Raw genomic sequence first — 24,815 nt, forward strand, 5'->3', positions numbered from 1 at the left:
CTGGTATGGTGTCATGTCATGATGCTCAACAGTGAAATGACAACAAAGTAGAAAATAATATCTTCACACTTGACCAAGCTGGCAGGCACATAGAAGATGCTTTGCTATGCTGTTCAAACTTGTGAAACTTGCGTAAACGTGGAAACCCCTGCTATAGGTATATTTGTCAGGGATTCCTGTCATTAATATAATCCAATGTACAATTTAAAGTTCTATCAAATAAGCAGTTCAAAAGTTATTGGATTGTTTCCGCCTTGTGCCCAGCTTAGCTGACCTCTGCCCACTCATCTGTACATTGTTGCCACCCAATGTCAGTACTAATGATGAATCACGAAATAAAAAAAAAAATAAATAAATAAAAATAAAAATAAAATAAACTTCACAAGAATAGAAAACTGGGCGAGTTAGATTATATTCACCACGAACAAGCGAAATTAAAGGACACAGACAAGAAGGGAGATAGCTGAAGCATATCGTATTCATAAGCAAGTGCATTATTTGTAGGTAAACTCACCATTTCTTTCACAAAGGATGAATCTGCATATCTGACTCGTACATAACCACACATGTTGGTGCATGGGTGCTTTTGGTAACCAGTTTCGTTAATTTTCCATCCATTTTCCCAGAGCTTCTGCTGTCTCTTCCTGTCCGTGTCCTTTCAGTGTGCTGCTACACGATATCAACAACTCGCACTATGCTGCCATCAGGCAAGTGGCTCAATGCCAGAAACTACTCTGCCAGGTGGCTAAAAGAGAGTACCTTCATTGAGCTGGGGATACCGTGCTTTTGAGGAGGTGCAGCAGCAACAGCAGCAGGAACTGTAAGCGGTTCTTGCTCGTGTAGCATTTTATCCCGCTCATCAGAAGCTGCACAGGCATGCAAGTGTTTAGAAAAAAAGCATTCAGGCACACAGCCATGCAGCCATCGCTCGCACATGCTCTTCTTGTCAAGGCACAAGCGTGGGCAAGGGCTTCTAGCCTTAAGAGAAAGCTTTAGCTCAGACCCAACTCCGACGCGGCCTATTCAAATACATGTAAAAACGCAAGAACGTTTTTCTGAGATAACCCCTGGACCGATTTTAATGAAATTTGTTGCATTTGAGAGAGCAAGTTAAATTCTAGTGACTGTTGGTCGCGGAAATTCTATTTAGGTCCTGAATGTTGTTAAAAAAGATTTTCAAAAATTCGGAAGTATGAAAAAATATAGAAGCACGAAGTTCACATATTCATAGCTCTGCATAAAAAACAGATATCTCGGTTCTGTAAACGGGATCCATTAGATCATTGAAAGTGGACAAATTTGATATGCCATATTATATCTTATGTGAATTTGTTACATTGTTTACAAGGGTTCTGCAAGAGCTGTATTTCCACATTACTAAATTTTTTGATATTCATGTGTAACATATCAATTTTGTCCGCTTTAGATGTACTAGTAGGTATAATTCACAGACTTGCATTATCAATTTTCGTTGCTGAGTTACAGAGTTGTAAACTTGATAGTTTCGTCTTTTTGAAAATTTTCTATATTTGCCAATTTTTAATAAAACATTGACAACCTAAATAAAGAATCCGAAACCGACAGTCACTACATTTTAATAGATTTTAAACTTTTCATTTAAATGCAACAAACCTTGTCAAATTTGGTGCAGTGGTTGCCGAGAAAAACGAATTCTCCTTTTACATGTATTTAGATAGGAGCACCCGAGCTAAAGCTTCCTCTTAAACAAAAATGCGGCACTGGCACCCCATCCTGCTCAAGAATTACACAGGCCCCACACCCACAGTTTGGCTACAATTATATGTAGTTGCAATTTCTTATGAGACAAGAACATAATATGTCGCATAAATGCTGTCTTGCTTTTTTTTAAAGCAATGTTTCAAATCCAAAACACGTCATCCAAGGTGCACTCATCCAAGCACTGCAATGGTGCAATGCTCAAACTCTCTTCTGGATATCCAGCAGTGGTACTCGCTACAGGAGGTCAGCTACATCATGAGATTGTGCTTTCAGTGATATGTGTTCCACTGAACTGCACCTGACACCAAGGGTTTCACATGCAGCCAGCACAGCTAATAGTGACTACACTCAAAGTTTGATGCAAGTAGCCAATTATTTTTTTGCAAAACATGACGTGCCATGGAAGCATCAACCTCGCTCTATAACATTATCTCCCACTATGCACAGCGCTGGAGTTGTTTCTCAGCACAGTGGGATCTGTGCAACAAGGTGCACAGATCATCTGGCACATGACATCACACAGTGGCTGGTTTTCCATGCAAGTAGGGACACAAATCTGTTGATGCCTCCACTTAACTCTGCTCTTCCGAGTACCGCTCACAAATCCATAGAAAAGGATATGCAAGTGTAAGCTTGCATTCCATTGTCAAAGCACTGCTCTAAGTACTACAGTGTTACAAAAGCATCAAAAAGAAAACGGTGACATTTACAAAATGAAGGTTGTGCACCATATGGTGCAGGAAAGCTCTCGAGTGGTCTGAACTATGCGAACAAACAATAACCGCAAGATAGACTGTCATGTGCAGCCAAGCGCAAAGCTTGAGAAACAATCACTCACCTTTTGAAGACTCTGGTGCTATTTTGGGGACAGTTTCCGAGGGGAGCTGTGCATCAGGTGATGTTGCCCCTCGTGTTTTTTCTGCAGTCCCTGTGGCATTGCCCGGTTGGGAAGGCTGCCAAGATGAGAGACCAATTGAAGACAGCTATTTGTGTACGCATAGCATGGAATAATAACAGTATGCTATTTACTAAGATTACAACTTATTAGCTGAGCACTAGCTGTGTTCCTTCAAGTGCCCATTGTCAAGTGCTCAAGTACAAAGTGCCTTTGTTAGATTTGGGTTGATAGCACGAATGTGCTTAGTTTGGACTTCCAGCATGCACATTTAGCGAGTTTTCAGTATCGCTGCTGCTGTCTTCACAAGACAGTGAGGGAAGATATTAGAAATGAAGCTTTGAAAAGCAACATTCTTTCTTGGTCAAAGGAGGTCAGCTTGTTGCAAAGACACTACATTGTCTTTCCTTTACATGTCTTGTCCTTTACATTCTCATCTCTGTCCAATCGTTTGCACTGCAGATCCAAGCATGCATGCATTGTCAAAGTTGTTAAGTTGTTTAAAACACCATTCCACTTTAACAAAAATTAAAACTTGTTCATGCTTATTTCTGGCAATGCAGATACATTCATTGAAAAAAAAAAAAAAAACTGAAATTTTTGTTGAGCAAAAAATTAATTTAGTGATTAACTGGCTTGCCGGATTATCTGCAACTTGATCAAAACACACTGCAGCAAATTAAACCACCTACAACAAAATTTTTGACTGCGTAAGAAGCCTAGTTTCAGGTAGTACATTTTAATTTGTGGGTTGTCAAGCGTGCTCGTGGGACAAAGGAACTACAACACAGTAGTGGAAACAAACAAAGTGTCAGCTAGCCGATTTATAACAAATGGAACATTCTGATGGGCATTGACGAATCAAGCAAGTCTGACTCATCGTGTGAGGATATCGAGCGAATACGTTCGCGGGTGCAGTCACGCAAACGCAGGGGGCGTTCGAACAATGTTCATCCATCCCAGTTTCTTGCCCTGAAGCTCTTCGCGGGACGGTCCCCCGAAATGAGCCGGCAGGCGTGCGGCTGTCTGCATGTGACACCTACCCCAAGCCACAGAAACATGAAGCCCCTTGCACCCAAGTATCCCCGCCGTCAGGTGGTGACAGCAGCTTAATGGCAGTAGAGTTACTGTACAGGCTCCCTTAAGCTCCCAAAAGGGAGTGTTTAAAGTGGCAGCTAGAGTCACTGTATATGGCTCCTGCAGGAAGCCAGAGTTGGGCATAGGTCTGCCATCTTGCAATCCACTTTTGAGTAGTGAAGCCACCTCTCGTTTGTGCAGGGGTTATTTCATTTATTTTACCCTAAGGACCACAGAGGTATTACAGAGGGGATCCATTTCACAAGCTGATTGCAGCAGTGTGGAATCTACACCAATTCTTAGCCAATAGGAAGGTGGGCAGGGGAACATGAATTCAGGATTGCCAAGCAGCCTCTAGAGTCTGTGAAGGAGTACATTTACCTAGGTCAACTAATCATAGGGAACCCTGACCATGAGAAGGAAATTCACAGAAGAATAAAAATGGGTTGGATCGCATACGGCAGACATAGTGAGCTCCTGACTGGAAGCTTACCGTTATAATTGAAAAAGCAGAAGGTATACAATCAGTGCATTTTAATGGTGATGACATATGGCGCAGAGACTTGGAGACTGGCAAAGAAGCTTGAGAACAAGTTAAGGACTGCACAAAGAGCGATAGAACAAAGAAGGCTAGGCATAACTTTAAGAGATAGAAAGAGAGCGGTTTGGACCAGAGAGTAAACGGGTATAGACGACATTCTAATTGACATGAAGAGAAAAAAATGGCGCTAGGCAGGTCATGTAATGCGTAGAGTAGATAACCGTTCGACTATTAGGGTGACAGAATGAGTACCAAAAGAAGGGAAGCGCAGTAGAGGACAGAAGACTAGGTGGTGCAAAGGAAATTAGGAAATTTGCGGGTGCTAGTTGGAATCGGCTGGCACAGGACAGGGGTAATTGGAGATTGCGGGGAGAGGCCTTCATCCTGCAGTGGACATAAAATAGGCTGATGGTAATGATGATGAGGAGGAATGCCTCTCGAGATGGTGGTGGTGGTGGTGAAAATTTTTATTCAACAGAGAGGGTGAAGCTCGTAGGCTCCACTAAACTAGGTGTCGTCCTTAGTCCGAGACATCATTGGTCGAAGTCACCGCTCGAGCCCGTTGGACCAGAGCTTGTTGTTCCTCTAGACTGGAGCTACTGAGCAGGGTCACCTCCCAGTCCTCTTGAGTGGGGTGGGAAATAGGGGATAGCTTGGGATTCTGTTAGCAGGCCCAGACCATGTGATATATATCTGCCACAGTGCTGGCATTGCCCATTGATATTTGGATCGAAATGTTTAACTATAGCTGGGCAGAGCAACGTATTAGTTTGGATGTGCCGTAGGACATGTTCTTCTGTTTTGGATAGGCCTTTCGTCACCCGGCGCTGCTAGCACCCGGCGCTGCTAGCAGAAGTAATCTCGGATTGCACTGAACCGTAGTAGAGGCGTAGGACATTCAGGTTGTTTATGGCAACAAGGAGGTTCCCGGGAAATGAGTGTGCGGGCCGCTGCATGTGCAGCTTCATTGCCTCAGAGGCCTTGATGGCCTGGAGTCCAGATTATTCGTTTTGGCGCGGGATCTCGGTCCCTGATGCAGAGTTTGCGAATTTTGTTGCCTAGCGGAGAGATTTCCCCTGCCAAGTAGCTTTCACAGGCCCTTTGAGTGTCTGTAAGTATGCATTGTGATGTTGGGTCTGCAGCCACCAAGGCGATAGCGACCTCCTCTACTTGGTTTGGATTCGCAGCTCTAAATGAGAGCCCATCCACCTGAGTTCCCCTATACATAACCGACGCCATGCAATATCCCCTGGGCAGTGGTCCGGCTACATCAACATAGTAAACCCCAGAACGGGAGCCAAGCTGTCTTTCTTGCGCTTTGGCATGTGCGTGTCTTCTTCTTTCATGTGTTTCCTTCGTCATATTACAAGGGAGGGCGGCGCACCCAGAGTTTGGTCTGCCAAAGCTCTGGGATGTGCTCTGTGCGTTCAGGTTCGCAATCATGATGAATGCACAGGCAGTCCAGCAGGCGACGCCCCAGGGCAGTCTGCGTAAGCCGTGTGTATTGGTTTGTAAGGCGGGCCTCCCTGAGCTCCTGAATAGAGTTGAGGACCCCCAAGGCAGATAGTTTCTGATTGGAAGTGCTGATGGGCAGGTCCAAGGCGCGTTTGGTTACTTTCCTGAGGATTGCATCAGCCCTGTTCTCCTCGTGTTTAGTCATTCTTAAATATGGAATTGAGTAAAGAATCCTGCTAGTTACGAAGGCGTGGGCGAGCCGAAGCGTGTCCCTACCCCGTAAGCCCCTGCGTTTGTTTGAGACTCGGCGGATCATACGTCCTACTTGTTCCCCAACTTTGCGTAACTTTTACAACGTAGTTCCGTTTTTGGTTCTGTTATGTATGAGAAGGCCCAAGATTCGGATCTCAGAGACCACCCAGATGGAGCCCCTTGATAGAGTCAAGTCCAGGGTTTTCCTGTCTTTTAAGTTTGGCCGGATATGTAGGAGTTAGGATTTAGCTGGAGTGCACTGCAATCCGCACTAAGTCGCATAGGCGTCCACAATCGAGGTAGCCTGCTGGAGACGGTCTTCCATTCACTCTATACTGCCCTGATTTGCCAAAATTGTGATGTCATAGGCGTATAATGCATGATGTACCCCCTCCACCTGTGCCAATGCCCGCAGGAGCTTCATCATGGCTATGTTGAATAGCAGCGGTGAGAGTACCGCCCCTTGTAGGGTCCCCCGTGTACCCATTTTAAGTGGACTGTGTTCCTCATCGTCTATGCGGAGGATTGCCAGCCTACCTGAGAGGAAGTTTCTGATGTATGCAAAGGTTTTCCTACCGCAATGAGTGTCACTGAAGTTGGTCAGAACGCATTCATGTTTAACATTATCGAACGCACCTTTAAGGTAGAGAGCAAGAATTGTCCTGTCATTGTGCGTCGAATAGATGGGTTGGATGATGGCTTGATTTAGTTGAAGGAGGATGTCTTGTGCAGACATGTGCGACCTAAAACCAAGCATGGTATCCGCGAAGTATCCCTTACTTTTGAGGTACGGAGAGAGGCGGTCTCTAACCATGGTTTCCACGAGTTTGACACAAAGTGAATGATATGGGTCTGAGGTTGTCTGTGCTAATATGCTTGCCGGGTTTGGGGATGAAGGTGACTAATTCTGTTTTCCAATCGATCAGGAGCGGTTGGCAGTTCCAGATCGCGTTAATGTATTCCAATAGATGCCGAAAGGTATCATCCAACAGATTTACTAGAAGTGTTACCGTGATTTGACCCAGGCCCGGTGCAGTGCCCCTGCGCATTTTGGCCAGCACCGCTTTCAGATCATGCATGGCAAATGGAACATCCATTTGACCGTTTTCCCTGCCCGCGTATTCATATGCAGTTCTGTCCGGGTCCAGTGTGCGACATAGGTATTTATCGCAAAGAGCATCAGCTAGCTGGGAATTGGTTCCATGAAAAAGCGATGCAAGGCCCGGTGGAGATGTTTTTGTTTTTCACCTCTGGTTAGCGCGGGGCCGATGAGACACCGAAAGAGGCGCCATGCCCCCTTCGAGTTCATCTGCCTAGCTACAGTATTGCATCGTACTGCCCAGTTTGATTTGTTAAGTTGCGCCGCGTATTCCGCCACTTGCTCAATAAGTGCTCATCCGTGTCACGTCATCTGCTTAGCGTCTGCTTGCCATCATGTTACATGCTCCATGGTTGGTGGATTGACACAAAAAAAGATGTTTTGACAACATAACCATAAGCTGTGTTTACATGCATGCAACAGCAGGGCTTCGCTTTACCAATACACTTTCCCTGCAGTTATGTTGAAGCCTCCTCAGCAAGTGGTGCGGGCAAATGCCCTTGCAAATGTTCATCTGCGCCACAGCGTCTGCTCGGTGTCTGCTTGGAATTTGCTCGCTACCGTCATCATGTGCCATGCTAGAGCGGGGTAGTACATTAATGATAGTGAATAATTATACCTTTCATAGCTCTCCGCGTCGTCAATGCATCACCAATGCCAATGCTGTGGCGCCATCTGCTAACGAGAAATCAAGCCAGTTTTAGGGCTTGGTGCTGTGTGTGTAGTCCTAGCAGCGTGAAAACAAACAGCTATTCTCAATAATTATGACGAAACATACCTAATGATTTGACCCCAGCTTGAGATGAGACTTAGCGATGATGGATTTTGCCCCTTGTTTCTTGCTAACAGGGCGGAGAGCCAGTAACAAGCACGAATTCGGATCAAGTGGGTGGTCGGCGCTGTATGGGCACTGCCATGTTGCCACTGTTAGGGTGGCTTCTCTGCAGCAATTCGGAGTTCCATCCGGAGCAGCACGTGGAAAACAGAAGCCCAACTCTGGCTCCAGCGGGAGCCATATACAGTAATTCTAGTGGCAACTAGACTAGTGATGATGATGATCGTAGTGGCCCTCGCCTTTGGAACGGGTGGTCACACTCACTGTGTACTGGCAGTGGAACATTTGCACCATCTCTCGTACAACTGCGCAACTGCCGACTTACGGCGTCGCAAGTGCTACGCGCGGAAGCCGGCCTTCGGGAGACGCGAGGGAGACCTGCTTCGATCTCCACGAAATACGAGTAGACAGTGTATATACTTTTCACGGCGCATATGCGCCGTGATAAGCACGCAAAGGTTAAAGCGACAACTTTCGGCGATTACTTTCACTATCACGTGATTTTGCGTTACTAACACCGGACGCATCGGCATCTATCGGCGACATCTTCCATGACTGTGCCAAGACGCTGCGGTGCGTTCGACATGGTGCCAGGAACGCTGTCGTCCGGGTAGACGCTGACGCGTCCGGCGTGACGCGAAATCTCGCGATAGTGGACGCCGCGAAAGTGTCCCCGAAAGTGATCGCTGTGATCGCCCGAGAGTACCGTTAACATATTAATGTACGGGTACTTTCCGGATAGTGTTGATCACGCTCTTAAGAATACTACCCGAGAGCGGCTCCTGGGGCAGACGGCGCGCTGAAAATCTGAGGCTTGGGACTTGAGAATTCAGAGTAAGGACTTGCGTCACATCCGCGAACCGCGCGGTGCACGCGTCGATCGCTTGGTGATCGATGTAGTACTTAAATGCTGTCACGAAGAAAAGTATATATACAATGAACACTTCTGCGTTTTTTCTTTAATTATGAGGTTTTACGTGCCAAAACCACTTTTTGATTATGAGGTGTGCCGTAGTGGGGGACTCCGGAAATTTGGACCAGCTGGGGTTCTTTAACGTGCACCTAAATCTAAGCTTACACGGGTGTTCTCGCATTTCGCCCCCACCGAAATGCGGCCGCCGTGGCCGGGATTCGATCCCGCGACCCCGTGCTCAGCAGCCCAACACCATATATCCACTGAGCAACCACGGCGGGTTTCTGCGGTTTTCGCGCGGCGTGATCAGTATCGCGTACTACGGACGCGCAGGTGGACACAGGCGTTGATGATCCCAAAGAAACAGGCTAGTATGGGTTCAGAGCGCTCGAAAGCGACCAGTCGAAATGTAGTGCACAACAGCCACAACGCAGCCCTACCGCGCCTTACGCAGAGAAAAGAAATTCAACGACTTTTTCTATGGCCCTGCCATAAGAACGCGCAGCCGGACGCAGGTGTAGATACGCAAGCGTTGGCATATATGCCGGCGCAACAAGCATACAGCTGAACATGCGGCCGTACGGTGCTAGGATTATTGTGAAGCTAGCGTTTGAAAAGACTTGCACCGAATTTAGTGATGCCGGTGGTCACTATACAGCCGCAACGCAGCCCTGCAGTGTATACTCAGAACGCGCGATAGAACGCTGATAGAGCCGGCGCAGCATGCAGTAAATGTGTTTGAATTGATAGGCGTTCAAAACGACTCGCACCGTATATAGCGAAGCGGGTCAATCGCCAACAGAGCGCAGCCGGACGCAGGCCTCCTCGTTGAACAATCGTCAGGAAGTGTTGGTAGAGTCAACGCAGCATACATGAACATGCGCCGAATATATTACTATATATAGGCGCCTGAAAAAGAGTTGTGCCTTTTATAATGAAGCGTTGTATTTCAACCAGTGGCACATCGGACAAAGAGTGTGACAACTACATTATACAGTTCATTCGCTTAAGTCGCTCGCATGCTCCACGTCCACACTCGCAGACAGTGGACAGTACCAGGTGACATCGGTAAACCAGGCTCAGTACTTTCCAGCTTTCCTCGATTTCCTTTACCTTAATATTCTCTCTATATTGCGCTGTTAAACAATTCAGAACTGTCGCCCACTCCAATTCGCACACGTTTGCGCCGTTATGAACAGGCTGTCATGCACGCGATGACACACGCGTATGGGAACCGATGACAAAGTTAAGCGAAAGACTTACAATGAACAGTCCAGATTTTTCTGCCGCCTGCCTCTTGAGGAACTGAAACAGCGGCAACTCATCCAGAGGTACAAGTTTGCTGCCTCGGCCCCAGCACGGCAACGGAATGACCACCACCTCATCATCCTTGGGCGGCTCTGCTGCTTGTTTATGGTACATCTCGCACAAGATAAAATCTGCGCAGTAAGAGCACAGAAGAGAGAGCCCACACTGGAGAACGCAGCAAGTAGACTACGAACGAAGAACGCGTGCAACGCCACAGAACAAGCAACGCGCGCTGACTCGTTCTTTGCCTGCAACCATAGACTGCAACCACTGCAACCCTTGAGCCCTAGAGCGAGAATCATATGGGTGACAATCATAGCGAGCGATGATGATGATCATGATGATGTAAGTGCGGCGTTGCCAAAGCTGCCATGGCACAGATGTAGCCAATGTAGCCTCCATGCTTGGCGCATGGTAACACAACTATTACTTTGAACAGGCCCATGGTCTCTATGCGTGGTCTGCCTGAAGGCGCGTGTACCATCCTGCTGTACTTGTCGGGCGGGCGTTCGAAGGTTATGCGCCTTTGTGCATAGGCGACTTCTTTATTCTATGGGCGACTTGCCAGGAATAAAAGGGAGCAGGGCGCCGGCCGGAAAATTTTCGGGGGGGGGGGGGGTGAAGCCCGGTCAGCGCCTCCCCCCCCCCCCCCTTGCTACGCCACTTTTTTAAAAGCTTGCTCTTTGCGCATGTCGTTACCCCCTTGTCAAAGTATAGAGAAGTGCGTTTCCCCCTGCCCATCTGTGTGCTTACTGTTGCTTTCGCAGCAAGTTTGCATCAACTCATTCTGTAAAATACTTTGCAGACACAGAAATGCAGGTCATGAAAAACACTACACGCGCAGAAGTTTGTTCCTACAGCATCGCTCCTTGATTTGTCGTATATAATTTTCCCACTTAATTATCCAATTCACGCAAACGAGCGGGCTTCAACAGTTTCCAGACCCCACGTACGCGTGCCGTACGGGACCCCTTTAGAAATAAACTGTAACGCGTTTGACTACATAGGTGCCTTGGCGTGCGCCAAGGATGAAGTTTTTTTGTTCTTTTCTTCCACGGTGCGGGCCAAGGATGTGGGCATTGCTCAATTGCATAGAGGCTGTTTGTAAAACTAGCCCCACCACTACAACCGTCACGCAAAGGACCTTCCCAATTCAAAGGGTAACAGACATCGTTGAGAGCAGATGTCTAGCAAGATATAATGACAAGAAGCCAACGCCAACCGGCGTCACCTAGTGAGGAAGCTGCGCGTTTAGCGCTTGTGGCAGCAGCGGCGGCAGCGGCCGAGAGGGCTGGGCTGGTCCGTCAGCTGTGCGGAAATCCGAATGTCGGCGCGTCAGCGCACTGCCGCCAAGCTCGTGCTGCGTCCCTACACCATCACCAATAGTTGATGATGATCACGCCGCCCTACCCCCAGGCACTTTACCCGAGCGAAGGTGACGTGTGTGCTGCACTTTTACACTCGTTTACTCAAATTAACGGGCTTTCAGCGGTGCCTCGCGGGCGATTGCTCGTCTCGTGTAGTCCTTAATATCGTTTTCCAACAATGCGCGTGTAAAATCTCGTCCACCGCCAGTCGAGTACTTATATAGTATTGGTTGCCTGTCGGAAGACTCGACTGGCTCAATGAAGCGCGTGTGACCGCAGATCGAGGCGTTTTATTGGCGTTGCCCGCGGAGCCAATGCATAGGCGCATTCTCGCGTAGACGTAACACACCGTCTGATCCCAGCGAGCGATTTATTGGCGCGTAGCGAGCAAGGAAAAAGGAAGTAATAACAAAGAAGGTGGAACGTGCTTGTGTGTACGCTAAAGTAGCGGTAGTCTTATCAGACGTTTTTGCCATTAGGTCAACTAAACGTTATGTAAAAACATCTCGGCTGTGTGTCGTTTTGTAACGTGCATTGCGCGATATAGCTTCGCTTGTTCGATGTACACGTGAAAGTGTTCTGGTGGGCACCGCTCTCCTCTTTTGTATATTGTGCCTTAGGTTCGCTTTACATTTAAATGAAACAAAACGGAAGCGTCTAAAAGCGAGATAACATCTATCGTTTGTTATACCTTAATCGACGTGGTACACGGTTCTTCACTGCCGTTTCTTGATGTAGTGCGCCGAAGCGCACTTTACTCGCGTCGCTGCAAAGGTTAAACTTATCGGCAACATCTGCGTGCCCCCCCCCACCCCCCTCTTGTTTCAGCTTCAAATTGTTGTGATGTCTTGGCACAGTTCAGCGAACAATGAAAACATTGAATTGCTCAGAGCTTCTGGAAAAAGGTTATACGCCAACACCGTCGGAAGCATACGCAGGTAAGCGTTTAATTAATTTGTTCCCCCCCCCCCTTTTTTTTTGATAATTTTCACTTGGCGGGGTTCTGCCGCACTTGTCTTTGCTTGAAGCGCGAACAGCACACATGACGTCCGCGCGGTTTCGTTAATTGAGTACTAGTGCATGCAACAACGCGTTATAATTCACGATCGTCAGCTACTTTCTGAAACGCGCTAAAGTCATTCTGAGTTTGTGCTTCCTTAGCTTCCTTTGTTTTTCCCCTTTTTTTCTTTTTTTAACCACGGCTGTTTGCTGGGCTACAAGCAGCTGCATGGACACGCAGGGCGCGTAAGGGATCGAGCGGTATCGCGATTGTCGCCATGCAGCGGACGACCAAATCTGCGCCGACTAAGGTATGCAGAACTATACACACAGCAGGTAACAAGCTGCAGTCACACAAAAACGATATTGACCCTGTTTAGAAAGGAGAAAAAAAAATAGTTAGCGGTTTGCCTGCAAACTGCACGTTAATTATTACATTGCTGTTTTCATTACATCTCCCTCCTTGTATAAGAAATTCTAAAAAAATGCCTTTAATTCTAATTAATAACGGAGTAAATGTCACAAACTTTTGCCATGAATGTTTGACTTCATTATATTCAAATAAATATATAACAGCTTACTTCCTTAATGTGATATTCCCCTTTATTTATTTTTTTTTCTTTGCATTCTGTAATACACAAGTAAAAGTATCACTTGCATACATACATATGTGTAGAAACATTACACAATTAACCCATTCTGTCTGTGTGCTTTAACAGACTATATCAGAACGACATATACATGGGTCTGCATAAGTACTTTGATCGATGAAAGTTCACCAAACGTGTAGAGAAAAAGAATTGCTCGCTGCTACATATCATGCATGGATGCAAATTTTTTCAGCTTTTAAGTTTGGTTAATTCAATAGCTAAAATGCTAAAAAAAAAAAAAAAACGACAACATAGCAGCATATCATTCCAAGAGATTATTTCCTTAGTAAATTTCTTAGTTCCTTGTGCTCCACTTGGAATAGATTGACTTCATTCCTCATGTTAACTATGGTGATTGAATTAATCAAGTGGCCAGGGAGCTTTGTTGCCGACCTTGAAGTTGTGGCTACATATCCTCATGACCGAATGAAAATGTGTGCATGGAACACTTTGGTTTGGCCTATAGCTGGCTGGTGCTTCATTGAGTAATACTGGTGTCACATGGCCACTTTTGATAAGGATCGAGCCCGATCCAGATCTAAATTCTCTACCACAATTGGCTCCCTCCTGCAGCTTGTGCAAAGGAGCCAATCACAACCAAGAAATTCTATCCTCATCAGGTTCGATCAAAGTACAGGGGACAAGGAACACAGGCCAGTGTCAACTTAATTCCAACTGGCTTTATTTGTCACATGTGCACATATAAATGTAGAAGCACAGAGGAAAAAAGTACACAGGAACAGAAAAAACAATAAAAGACAGACCAAACCATATTTTCCTGCTCTTCTGTTCATTTGTATACCATTTCCTCTGTTTACTTTCCTCTGTGCTCCCATATTTATATGAAATCTTAATGGCAACCATGCGAAAAACAGGACAGCGATAGGAGGAGACAAACGTGACACTGTATAAGAACCCATTTTTATTGCGTGTTGACATCGACATACACTGGAAGTACTATCAGTAGAAGGGAAAACAAACAAACAAGCAAGGACATACAGTACCATCGTTGACCGGGCAATGTCATGTGCTGGATAGGTACACAATTTCATTTCAGTTGAGCAATAGTGAAAGAAATGCTGGCACAGTTATCACCACTTTTATGAGTGGCAAATCCAGAAATGTGGTGAAAGTTGTGTCAGCGTGCCAGAGTGTGTTGCCTGCCAGTCAAGCACATAACTTCTATTAAGTTACATTCTATGAAATGTGATCTGTGTACTTGCACTAACTTGTGTTGGTTGTCACTGCTTGGATTCTCACATCATGCAGTTTATTTTGTAAAGGATCACATTTAGCACCAGTGCTTACATAGTTTGTCTTGTACAACATTTTGAGAGCCCACTGTTATTAATGAACATGGCATCACTAGCATCAGTGAGCTATGCAAGTTGGATGAACTGGTATCGCCATCTGCCCATGGAGAGTTAGTTCTGAGACTCTCCATGCATTTGCCACGATGCCAGTCAACTTGGCTTATTACGCTTACTTTTTAGAGTGCAAGTGCTGACAAGTTATTTTTTATTTCCATGTGGAATAAAAACCGAGCGCAAGTTCTGATGAAAACAGTGTTGAGATTGCAGGAACAAGTGCCCACCCTATACAGTTTCAGCTTCATCGTAACTTGCTCTTAGCCTTACTTACTTCAATGTATACCAATTTGTCAAACAATGTCTGCTGCTGAGAAGCCGGGTATCAGTGCCTAATGTTTATGTTGCTAAATTAGTTGCAGGTTTCCTTGTGGTTGAGCAGCATGATTGATTGCAGAAAAGAACAAAAAATTACACAACACTTAACACACCATTTATTCAAGCCAAACTTTATACATATAAAAGGTGTTTCAGCTAAGTCAGGCCAGACTTAAAATATTCACGTGTGAATTACGAGAATGCGACCAACTTGGTATTGTTCACTGTCTTCTTTATCTTGAGAAAGTCAAAGGATCTTTTATTATGAGCTTAGGTAATTCATAAACATTAATTAATTGTGCAACTTTTAAAGCATCAATTTAAACGCAAATCATTTGATGTATAAGTTGTAGAGCCTGTTGAGAAATGTGCAAATAAATTATTTCCGTTATGATAACTTCCGTGGTTTTAATTTTTCTGGGCAGCAAAGAAAGTGCACAAGAATTCAAAAAGTACCATGTGAATAAGCACATATGTTAAGCGACATTAGTGCCCTCAAACATGCCACAAATGAATGGTCGATGATGCATGCAGACCGGATGCATGAACAGGCCTTGAGCAACTGAGAGGGATTGATTACAATGATATTGGCTTCCACTATTGTCATGATATCTTGCAGGCTGATGCGATAAGAGATCCAAGAAATAACACAGGGCAATTCTTGAAGCTCTGTTGGTGCTTTTGCTCTTAACAGGTATCATAAAGAGTGTGGAGGTTTTGGCGGTGGATGGCAATGTATTGGAGATTATAGGTGTGCCCATCACGTTTTCTTTTTTGTTGTGTGTGTGGCCTATTCATGCCTTTGGTCTGCAGGCACTCTCGATCCTTCATTGGTAGAATGTTTGAGGGCACCGATGTTGCTGCATGTAAGCAAATATTCATGTGGTACTTTTTCAAATCTTGCTTTCTTTCTTTGCAGTCCAGAAAAAATAAAACGACAGCAGCTATCACCACGAAAAGAAATTATTTGGATATTCCTCAACAGCCTATACAATTTTTACTTTAAATATATTGCATTTAAATCAATGCTTTAAATATTGCCCAGTTAATTAATTACTTAAGCTCATAGTAAAAAATACTTTGAGTTCGTTAAGAGGAAGCTTTAGCTCGGGCCCAAGTCCGACGTGGCCTATTCAAATACATGTAAAAACGCAAACACGTTTTTCTGAGATAACCCCTGGACCGATTTTAATTAAATTTGTTGCATATGAGAGAGAAAGTTAAATTCCAGTGACTGTTGGTCGCGGAATTTCTATTTAGGTCCTGAATTTTGTTTAAAAGATTTTCAATAATTCGGTAGTTTGAAAAAAATAGAAGCACGAAGTTTACAACTTCATAGCTCTGCATCAAGAACAGATATTGCGGTTCTGTAAACGGCATCCATTAGATCATTCAAAGCGGACAAATTCGATATGTCATTTAACATCTTACGTGAATTTGTTACGTTGTTTACAAGGGTTCTGCAAAAGCTATATTTCCATATTACTAATTTTTTTTAGATTCATGTGTAATGTATCAATTTTGTCCGCTTTAGATGTACCATTTGGTGCAATTCACGGAATTGTATTATCAATTTTCGTCGCTGAGTTACAGAGTTGTAAACTTGATAGTTTCGTTTTCTGAAAATTTTCGATATTTACCAATTTTTAATAAAAAATTGACGGCCTAAATCGAAAATCCGAAACCAACAGTCACTAGATTTTAAGTTTTTCTTTTACGTGCAACCAACCTCGTCAAATTTGGTGCAGTGGTTGCCGAGAAAAACGAATTCTCCTTTTACATGTATTTAGATAGGAGCACCCAAGCGAAAGCTTCCTCTTAAGATGACAACGAACAGTACTAAGTTGGTTGCATTCTCATAACTCGGATGTGGATTCTTAAAGGTTCGACCCGACTTCATTGAAACACCCTGTATGTATGTTGCAGACATAAATTAAAAAATCTGTGCAGAGGCTGCCAACAAAAATTGATTTGTGCTCATGCAAATCGTATTCCACAACATGTTTGTGTGTGTGTGTGCTAAATTTTTCAAAGTGGATTTTGGTGCAGCACTAATTCTTCGGTGCCTATTATTTGGAAAAATGTGGAAAACATTGTTCCACCATAAGAAAGTTTCCACCATCTTGTGTGGCCCTCAAAACCATCAGTGACAGTTCATAACTCAAACTATGAAGAAGCAGAATCTAGCTGCAAAAGCTAAATGACTAAATGTCAGAGTAGGTACTTGTATCAGAGTTTGGGATTGGAGGAGAGCTTTAAGCAGCAGCTGGTTTCCAGAATTTTACAAATGCTTTATTAGTTCTATTTGGAAACCAAGAGATAAGAGAGTTGGCTTCTGAAATTCCTTATATGTCACAGTAACGTAAGTGAACTGTTATAGTTGTGTGCAACTTTAGAAGTTCTCTGTGTACGATCATTGCATGAATAGAGGATTCTGCTAGAATATCCTCAAAGCTTGCAATGCCAACATTGTTACTTTACAAGGAAGATTGCATCTTGAGATTTTTATTCTTGGACTTATGTATGTGTTGTAATGATTAAATGAGCTTCTGCAGCCACCCAATGTATTGGGCAGTAACCCAGCCAGGATACATATGAATAATTAAGATACATCAAAGAGTATCAGAGAGATGGATGGACTTGCAATGCTAGGTCTTGCTGTGGCTGCTGGAAAACAGAACTTTGCTAAGAACTTTACTATAACTCAGAAAAAAAAACCTTTAGTGCAGCAGCACAGGCCCTGCCCTACATGAGTTGCATTATCAGATAGGCAACTCTGTCTCTGCCGCGCATATTTTGGCGAACTGCACACAGTAAATGCTTGCATACCTACCTACAAAACATGCACAGGAGATGACAGATACAGTAACTGGCATCACGGTTCATCACCCAATTATGAACAGCATCAACCCTTCAAGAACGGTAAAAAAAATGAAAAAATGTGCAAGAAAGACAATTTTTTTTTTCTTGCATGAAATGAGTCTGATGATCATTTAAAGCAAGACCACATGAAAAATTTCTGTTGGAAAAGTGCATTTTATGAAGCAAAAAACTTTTATTACACTGTAACAAAGGTGGACTTCACTGCGCACAAGTAAGTCTATGCTCCCAACTTCACTCCTCAACAGCTCCTTGCACCATCCGGTGTTATTTACAACAAGAGCCAAATAAAGCATTCCATCTGCGAGAAGCGCAAACCGATACAGGCGCTCAAATTATCTTCAGGCCTGCACAAAAAAGAACGTGCTGGACGAGCTGGTCTCGTAGTTTGTCTTTTTTAGCAAGTTCTTTATTGATGAGCTGAGCTCATCTTCCATTCTTAAACGGTTTAGTGAAAATTAACAAAAACGCGTAGCACCAGGAGCACATCACATGATATGCCTGAAGCAACATGGCGAAGCACAGTGTCCTTCTGTTGCAGTGCTGGGCAACTGGGCTCTGTTCCTGGCAGCTGTGGAAAGCCTGATGGTGGTGACGACAGTGGCGGTGTTTGTGCACGAATGCCACTACCTCAGTGCCTGCTGGCCCCGCAGGACACTACTCTACAGCTCCCTGGCTCTTGCTGTGTTTCCTGTATGTGAAGTTTCTCTCTGTGCCGAGCTTTTGTGGTAAACTTGAACCTTGTTGTAATGAAGTCACATCCAACACAAAAATAGCCTTGTTATATGTGATGTTAGCTATAAGCATATATTTTTATATGCTGATATCAGCAACAAAAATTTAAGTTTTCATTGTTTCATCCGGTAATTCGTTATATCCACAAATTTGTTGTATTCGTGTTTGTAATAACAAGGTTTGTTGGATCAAAGGTACTCCCTATGGTAGTAAAATAGCATGAGAGGCAACTACTATACCAAGGCAAATACCAGCTGCTGAACATAACTCTGTTTCTGTCAAAGAAGTTGCATTTGATTTAATTTTGTTCTTAATTAAGCATTGGCAGGGTGTTATTGATGTCCTTGCAAATTAGTGAATATCCTTGTGAATTAGTGCTAGTTGAATTGAATTGAATTCTGGGGTTTTACCTGACAAAACCACGATTTCGTTATGAGGCACGCTGTAGTGGGTAACTCCGGATTAACTTTGACTGCCAGGGGATCTTTAATATGCCCCCGATGCACAGGACATCGGCATTTTTGCATTTCACTTCCATTGAAATGTGGCCACTCCAGTCTGAATTTGATCAACTAGTTGAATTTCCTCTTTGTCATCTGTTTGTCTTGGTGCGCTTGCCTTATGCCGAGTTTTGTGGCCATGGGCTGCTTGCTAGTTTTGCCCACATTGTTTTCGGTATCAGTAGTGCAATTAGCTATGTCACATGTTCCTAAATTCCATTTAGGTGTCTGTTAAAGGGACATACTTCTTAATTACTAATCTTAGAACACATTTAACTGTGAAATTTGAAGCTGAGGGGTAGTAAGGTCATGTCTGCTCGTAGGACTATAGCACCACCTGCGAGATATGCAACCTTAAGATGTATTACGAATTATCAGCGTTTCAGTTGACACTTTCTAAAAAGCATGCCCCTAACATTTCGGGTCAACGTTAACTAGAATGCAGAGGCATTCTTTGAAGCTGATTTTTGGGGACAAAAAGTGGTGCTAGTCTTAGCATTTCTGCTAAGCAGACTTCACTTCAATACCCTGCGGCTTCAATTATGCAATTACAACATTTGAACTGAAGTTAGTAATTTAAAAGTTAATATTTTAGTTATTTGCAAAATTATTGTTGCAAATTTTCTTGCTGCTTATGTCTGCCTAGTCGTGTAGCCTATCTGCAACAACGGCAGAAGCCTAGATATGATAGTTTTCTTTTTCTAAAGTGTTCTGCAGTGTGAGACAGTTACACTGCACACGGCCCTTCATTTCCTGCCCCCTTTTCACCCTTTTATTAGAACAAAATTCCCTAACTGAAAAGAAAAACTGCATAATTTAATGTTGGTACATTTCAAAGAATACTGTAAGCAATGGATCGAGGAGTAGATTAATACAAGTTAGCGCTCCCGGCTTGATGTTTTCACTCTGTGCTAGAACTGCAAGGGCTGCATGTCATGCTGCCTACAGGAGTGTCAAAGCTAACACCAGCTTGGTTTGTTTAAGCAGCCATGATATTTATGTTGCACATGCATGTGTCTTTTTGAAGCATGCCCATACTCAGTTTCTTTGGTACGTGGTAAACAAAGTAAGCTACAGTCATAATGTAGATTACTCTTTTTTTTTCTTGTATGTGTACTGAAAAGTTCGAGACTGTGCATAAAAGAATCTTTGTCCTTCAGCATTAAAAGTTCTCCAAGTTAATTTCTTTGGTACTAGTACCCCAACCTAGAAAGCAACTAGCTGTCTTGTAAATGAAATTATACTGCATGCAAGACCTGTGAACTTGCATGTCTGTTGACAGACATGGCTGACATTTATGCTCACTATATGTTTTTACATATTATAGGTATACTTATATACACATGTGTGTGTGTGTGTGTGTGTATTATATATATATATATATATATATATATGAATGTATGTTTTTAGTATTTTTTGCATGCTTTTTTATCCTCTAGTCAACCTGTGCATATTTGTAGTATATTGTATTGGACGAGCCGCTAGCCATTTTAGGCTATCAGTCCAAATATTCTTTGTACATATATTTTCTGAAGCTCTTGAAAAATAAAGTTTCAGTGTCAGTTTCAGTCTTCTTGAACATGTAGCACTACAATCGCGTTTTTGTACATATGGTGAATGTTACTGAGGTCTTGCCTTTCAAGTGTTGGGCGCAGGCATGCCCCACCTCATATTTGTCTATATCAGTAATAGATTCAGAATTATGATTTTTCAAATTGTGTTTTGTTATAACCATCATGATGATGTCTTCATGCAGTGGTGATCTCCATTCTGTGAACACTGTTATGTCAAAGAAATTCTATCCAGATTGATACATGCTGCTAAGAAGAGCCAAATTATAACTGTAATCTGGCACAGGAAAAACAGTCTCAGTAGTTTCATTCAATAGTTTAACCAGTTATTCAAGACAAGCATGGTGCAGGCAGAATCATGTCCTGTTTATGTGAGCCATGGAAAATGCACGAGAACTCTGTGTGGTTGTTGAATGTATTCTCTCGCCCAATTCTTCTTGCTCTTGCATTGCTTGTTGTGCTTTAACATGATCATGCAAATAATGTGTCGTTGCTAACAATTCTCTCTGTATTTTTCCTCCTCTGCCCACCCTTTCTGCTTCTCTGTGGCATTCACCTTTGTGAAGGTAACTTCGGTCTGTGCCTTAGTGGCCACCGTGTTCCCAAGAGTTCACGATGCCACTTCTTCTATTATCATGCTGTAAGTGAGCACAGGTGCACAGCTGCATGCAGCCAAAGTGCAGCACTTGTGCTCTAGTACAGAAGCACTGGAGAGACTTCTATATGCAAGGCTCTGCAGTTTTTCAGGCCTGATTGCACAAAGTGTATGCAAAATAAGCACATAGTTTGAGTAAGCTCTGAGTACATTTATTTGACTAATGAATTATTGAGAAAATTAATTGTACATTGTCCTATTAAATCCCCGCACGATCTCATGCTTTTGTGATTATTGCAAGGCCAGTGTATGTAAAAACAGTGGCATGACTGACTGATATATATTAAAAGGTATTGATACAGTATATAACACCGAAAAACTTGAGCATTGGCACTTGATAACTATAGCAAGCAGGGGCATGATCGGAGATCGTTCAAAACGTGCATTCAGTTTGAGTTGAGTTTCGCCTAACGCAGTTGGCCTAGGCCATGCCGACGTCATCAGCCCGTTGGCGTGGCCTAGGCCAATTGTGTGAGGTGAAATTGAACACAAACTGAACACACGCCTTGAACAACTACCTTTGATTGCACTCCAGATGTTCTATTTTTGGCTGGTTGTGCTGTTAAGTAATCCTGTGCTAAGCGAGCATACACATTTGCTTTCAGTTTCATTTAGAGAACTGCGCCATGTTCTATTTTGTGAGATTTCTGTTTAACTTGCTGTTCCTGTACATTGATTGCCTGTGATGAGCCTTTCCTACTTATGTATCAGTGCAAAAAATAAGGAAGGGGTGACGATAGAGACCGAGTAAAAAAAAAGAGTAAAAAGAGCGCTGTTGTCGTCCCTTCCTTAATTTTTGCACTGTTACATAGGTTGCAATGAACCAAATAGCCCAGCAAGCAACCATTCAGCCTTTCCTAGTATGGTAAATTTTGAAAACTTTTGTTTTCTACAATTCTTGTGAAGCTATGTCACACATGCATACGTAAATTTCTTTTCCGATTTCACAACTACTGTGTGCTGCAGAAGCTTGTGGATGTTGCATGCTCTTGATGGTGAAGACATTTATACTTTTATCTGTTATATTTCAATATGCTTTCAGGACATGCTGATGTATGCACAAAGTAATGATCAGCTCTCACAACCATAAGTGCTTGTGTACATGGCTGGGCGGTACAATGAGTGATACAGGCACAATACATAAGCCTTAAAACGTCAAATTTCTTGAATGTGTCAGTAAAAAAATAAAAATAAATAATTAAACAGCACAATAAAAAAATCAGCAAATCTAGCAGGGCGAGAATACATGTAAAAAACAAATGATGTAACGGAAAGTGACATATTGTTGAAGACGAGGTGCAAAATTTGTGGATGCATTGAAAGTATTGTAGTACTAGCCGTGATCTTGTTTCTGGCATAGGTTAGAATTTATGAGCTGTACAGTGCGATTATTTTCATTCCTGACATAGACAGGCAGGCATGCAAAATACGAACACCAGAAGAAAGAGAAGGGCAACACAGAACACTCACTATCAACTGATAAACCACACAGTGGTAGAAAAGAAAGAAGACGCAAAACCTATCCATAAAAGATAACGGTTTAGGCATAACATATCTGCCATGCAAGATAATTAAAGGCTGACTTATGCACATGCTACTGGTAGTATTATGGTAAATGTAGCGCATGAGTGGAAGAAGTGTGGTCAGAGAATATGAGGAAGAGGAGGACGTTTTGCCCTGTCCCAGGCTAGCCTTGATTCCTTTTAAATAAACCCTGTTTCTTTCATCACATAACAGTTTTAGTTGAAGTGCGGGATAATAAATGCTGTTTTTTCTTTGTCCACCGGGTGCATTGGGATTTGCCAGTACCCCGATCGCAAATCAACAGCTCAAAAGTAGGACACCGAATGAAGGCAGTCCAATGCATCATCTATCTTTGGAAGAGGGTAAACATCTTTCTTGGTAATGGAATTGAGACGGCAGTAATCCACACAAAATCTCGCAAGTACCATCTTTCTTTTTCACAAGTATAACTGGAGCTGCCCACGGGCTGGAGGATTCCTGGATTACTCCTTTCTGTAGCATTTTGCGAACTTGTTCATCGATAATCTTGCCAAAGTCGAAGATACATTAGTGCTTAGTTAGAATGTTTACTAATGTATGGCACTCGTCCGTGCTGATTGACTTGCTGATCATAGAATCTTTGAGTCTTCTGAACAAGCACCAACTCGTGTATGTGGAACATCTGCGAGCACAGTGACTGGCGTCGACTTGTGCTCTTTGAAGAAAGAAAGCTTTGTGCCAGTGGGTACCACTGCGTTTTTGCAGGAAGGGTTGACAATCCATAATTTAAAGCGCTGCTGAGCCACAGACACAAGACAATGTGGTAGAAAAATGTTCCTCTTCATGCACATTAAATGCGCAGGCTCTATTGCCGTGTCGAAGGGCTGATGACTGCTACTAGCACAGCCCACCGGACACAGTGGACAAAGCAGGCACGAGAGTGTCCTCACAGGCATGAAATGCACTGTCCTCGCTTGGAACATCCTGCCTGAGCTTGTACGAAATGTCACCAGTTATAAACATCTCCCCTGTTGGGCAATCATCTGTGGCACCACACATCTGGGGGAAATCGATACCTATTATAACATCATGTGAGGAGTGGCAGAGAATGGTAAATTCAGTCGTGAAAACTTGACCACCCAGTGACACATGCACATGCAAACACCAACAGGCTGCAATGAATCCCTACTTATGCCACAAAATGTTGCCACTTGGTTCCATTGAAACACCACTTTGCGTCCTAATAACCTTTTAAAAGCAAGGCTCATCACAGAAACAATAGCAGCACTGTCCACTAACACCATTGTAGACACACCATCAACAAGGACTTGTACTTTGTTCTTCAACATAACAACAGGCGGAGGCATATCTTTTAGTAAAATCTCCAGTGACCTCACCTCCATTGGCTGCGCACTCTAGCTTTCCGGTGGTGGTGATCTTGAACAACACCATGGTGAAGGAGATCGGTGCAGTCGAGGAGCAGGAGATGGCGTCACGCTTACGGTCGGAAGTAGGGGAGTGGTTCTGGAAGTTTCCTTGCCAAAAGCGGCTTCCAGAAGGTGATTGCACCATTGAAGGCCATCGGGTGTTGGGTGCTGGGTCTGCAAATTGATTGTACTGAGGCCTGCTTGCACTGGAAGTTGTCTTAGACTGCATCAAACACGCCGGCCTAGTACTCAATTCTAAGAAATGTCACTTCAATGAGCGGCAGACATTGGTGCTTGGCCATATTGTAGACAAGGATGGTATCAGGCCTGACCCACAAAAGACAGCAGCTGTTGAAGTGTTTAAGCTGCCTCGATCTGTTAGAGAGCTTCATAGTTTCCTAGGCCTCTGCTCTTATTTCTGCCAATTTATACCCACTTTTGCTGATGTTGCCTATACCCTGACTGGTCTGCTGCATGAGGACACCGCTTTTGATTAAACTCATGAGTGTGACACTTCTTTTTGTTGACTGAAGTTCCTACTGACAATGGGCCCCATTCTTCAGCATGTAGACCCAGCTGCACCGACAGAGATCCACACCAAGATCCACACCATGCAATTACACCGTTATGGAGCCCTAGTGCCTAGTGCCTAGTGGGCATTTTTGCTGCGCAATGTTTCCGCTCGTATGTGTATGGCCATCCATTCACAATTGTCACGGATCATCATT

The 24,815-nt window shown here is 43.7% G+C and overlaps 2 protein-coding genes across 3 annotated transcripts in view; one reads left to right on the forward strand and one right to left on the reverse strand.

The window, feature by feature from the left end:
* LOC126525524 (uncharacterized) overlaps window positions 1-10,407 on the reverse strand; it is a 47,093-nt gene extending 36,686 nt beyond the window's left edge. Inside the window, exons 1-3 of one of the 2 annotated variants that reach the window (XM_055067723.2) lie at window positions 10,071-10,404; window positions 2,579-2,693; window positions 760-866 (exon numbers count right to left, since the gene is read on the reverse strand). In XM_055067723.2, the coding sequence (XP_054923698.2) occupies window positions 760-866; window positions 2,579-2,693; window positions 10,071-10,229 (381 nt within the window). In that variant the 5' untranslated portion in view covers window positions 10,230-10,404. Of the gene's footprint in view, window positions 1-759; window positions 867-2,578; window positions 2,694-10,070 lie in introns of both variants that reach the window. The other variant, XM_050173420.3, reaches the window with a different exon arrangement.
* Window positions 10,408-11,360: 953 nt separating this feature from the next.
* Window positions 11,361-24,815, forward strand: part of LOC126525462 (organic solute transporter subunit alpha) — a 44,373-nt gene continuing 30,918 nt past the window's right edge. The window contains exons 1-4 of the mRNA XM_050173345.3: window positions 11,361-11,550; window positions 12,311-12,420; window positions 18,238-18,389; window positions 21,069-21,142. Coding sequence (XP_050029302.1) covers window positions 12,351-12,420; window positions 18,238-18,389; window positions 21,069-21,142 — 296 coding nt within the window. The 5' untranslated portion in view covers window positions 11,361-11,550; window positions 12,311-12,350. The remainder of the gene's footprint in view (window positions 11,551-12,310; window positions 12,421-18,237; window positions 18,390-21,068; window positions 21,143-24,815) is intronic.

This window comes from Dermacentor andersoni, chromosome 8, assembly GCF_023375885.2.
Source record: "Dermacentor andersoni chromosome 8, qqDerAnde1_hic_scaffold, whole genome shotgun sequence".
NCBI lineage: Eukaryota > Metazoa > Arthropoda > Arachnida > Ixodida > Ixodidae > Dermacentor > Dermacentor andersoni.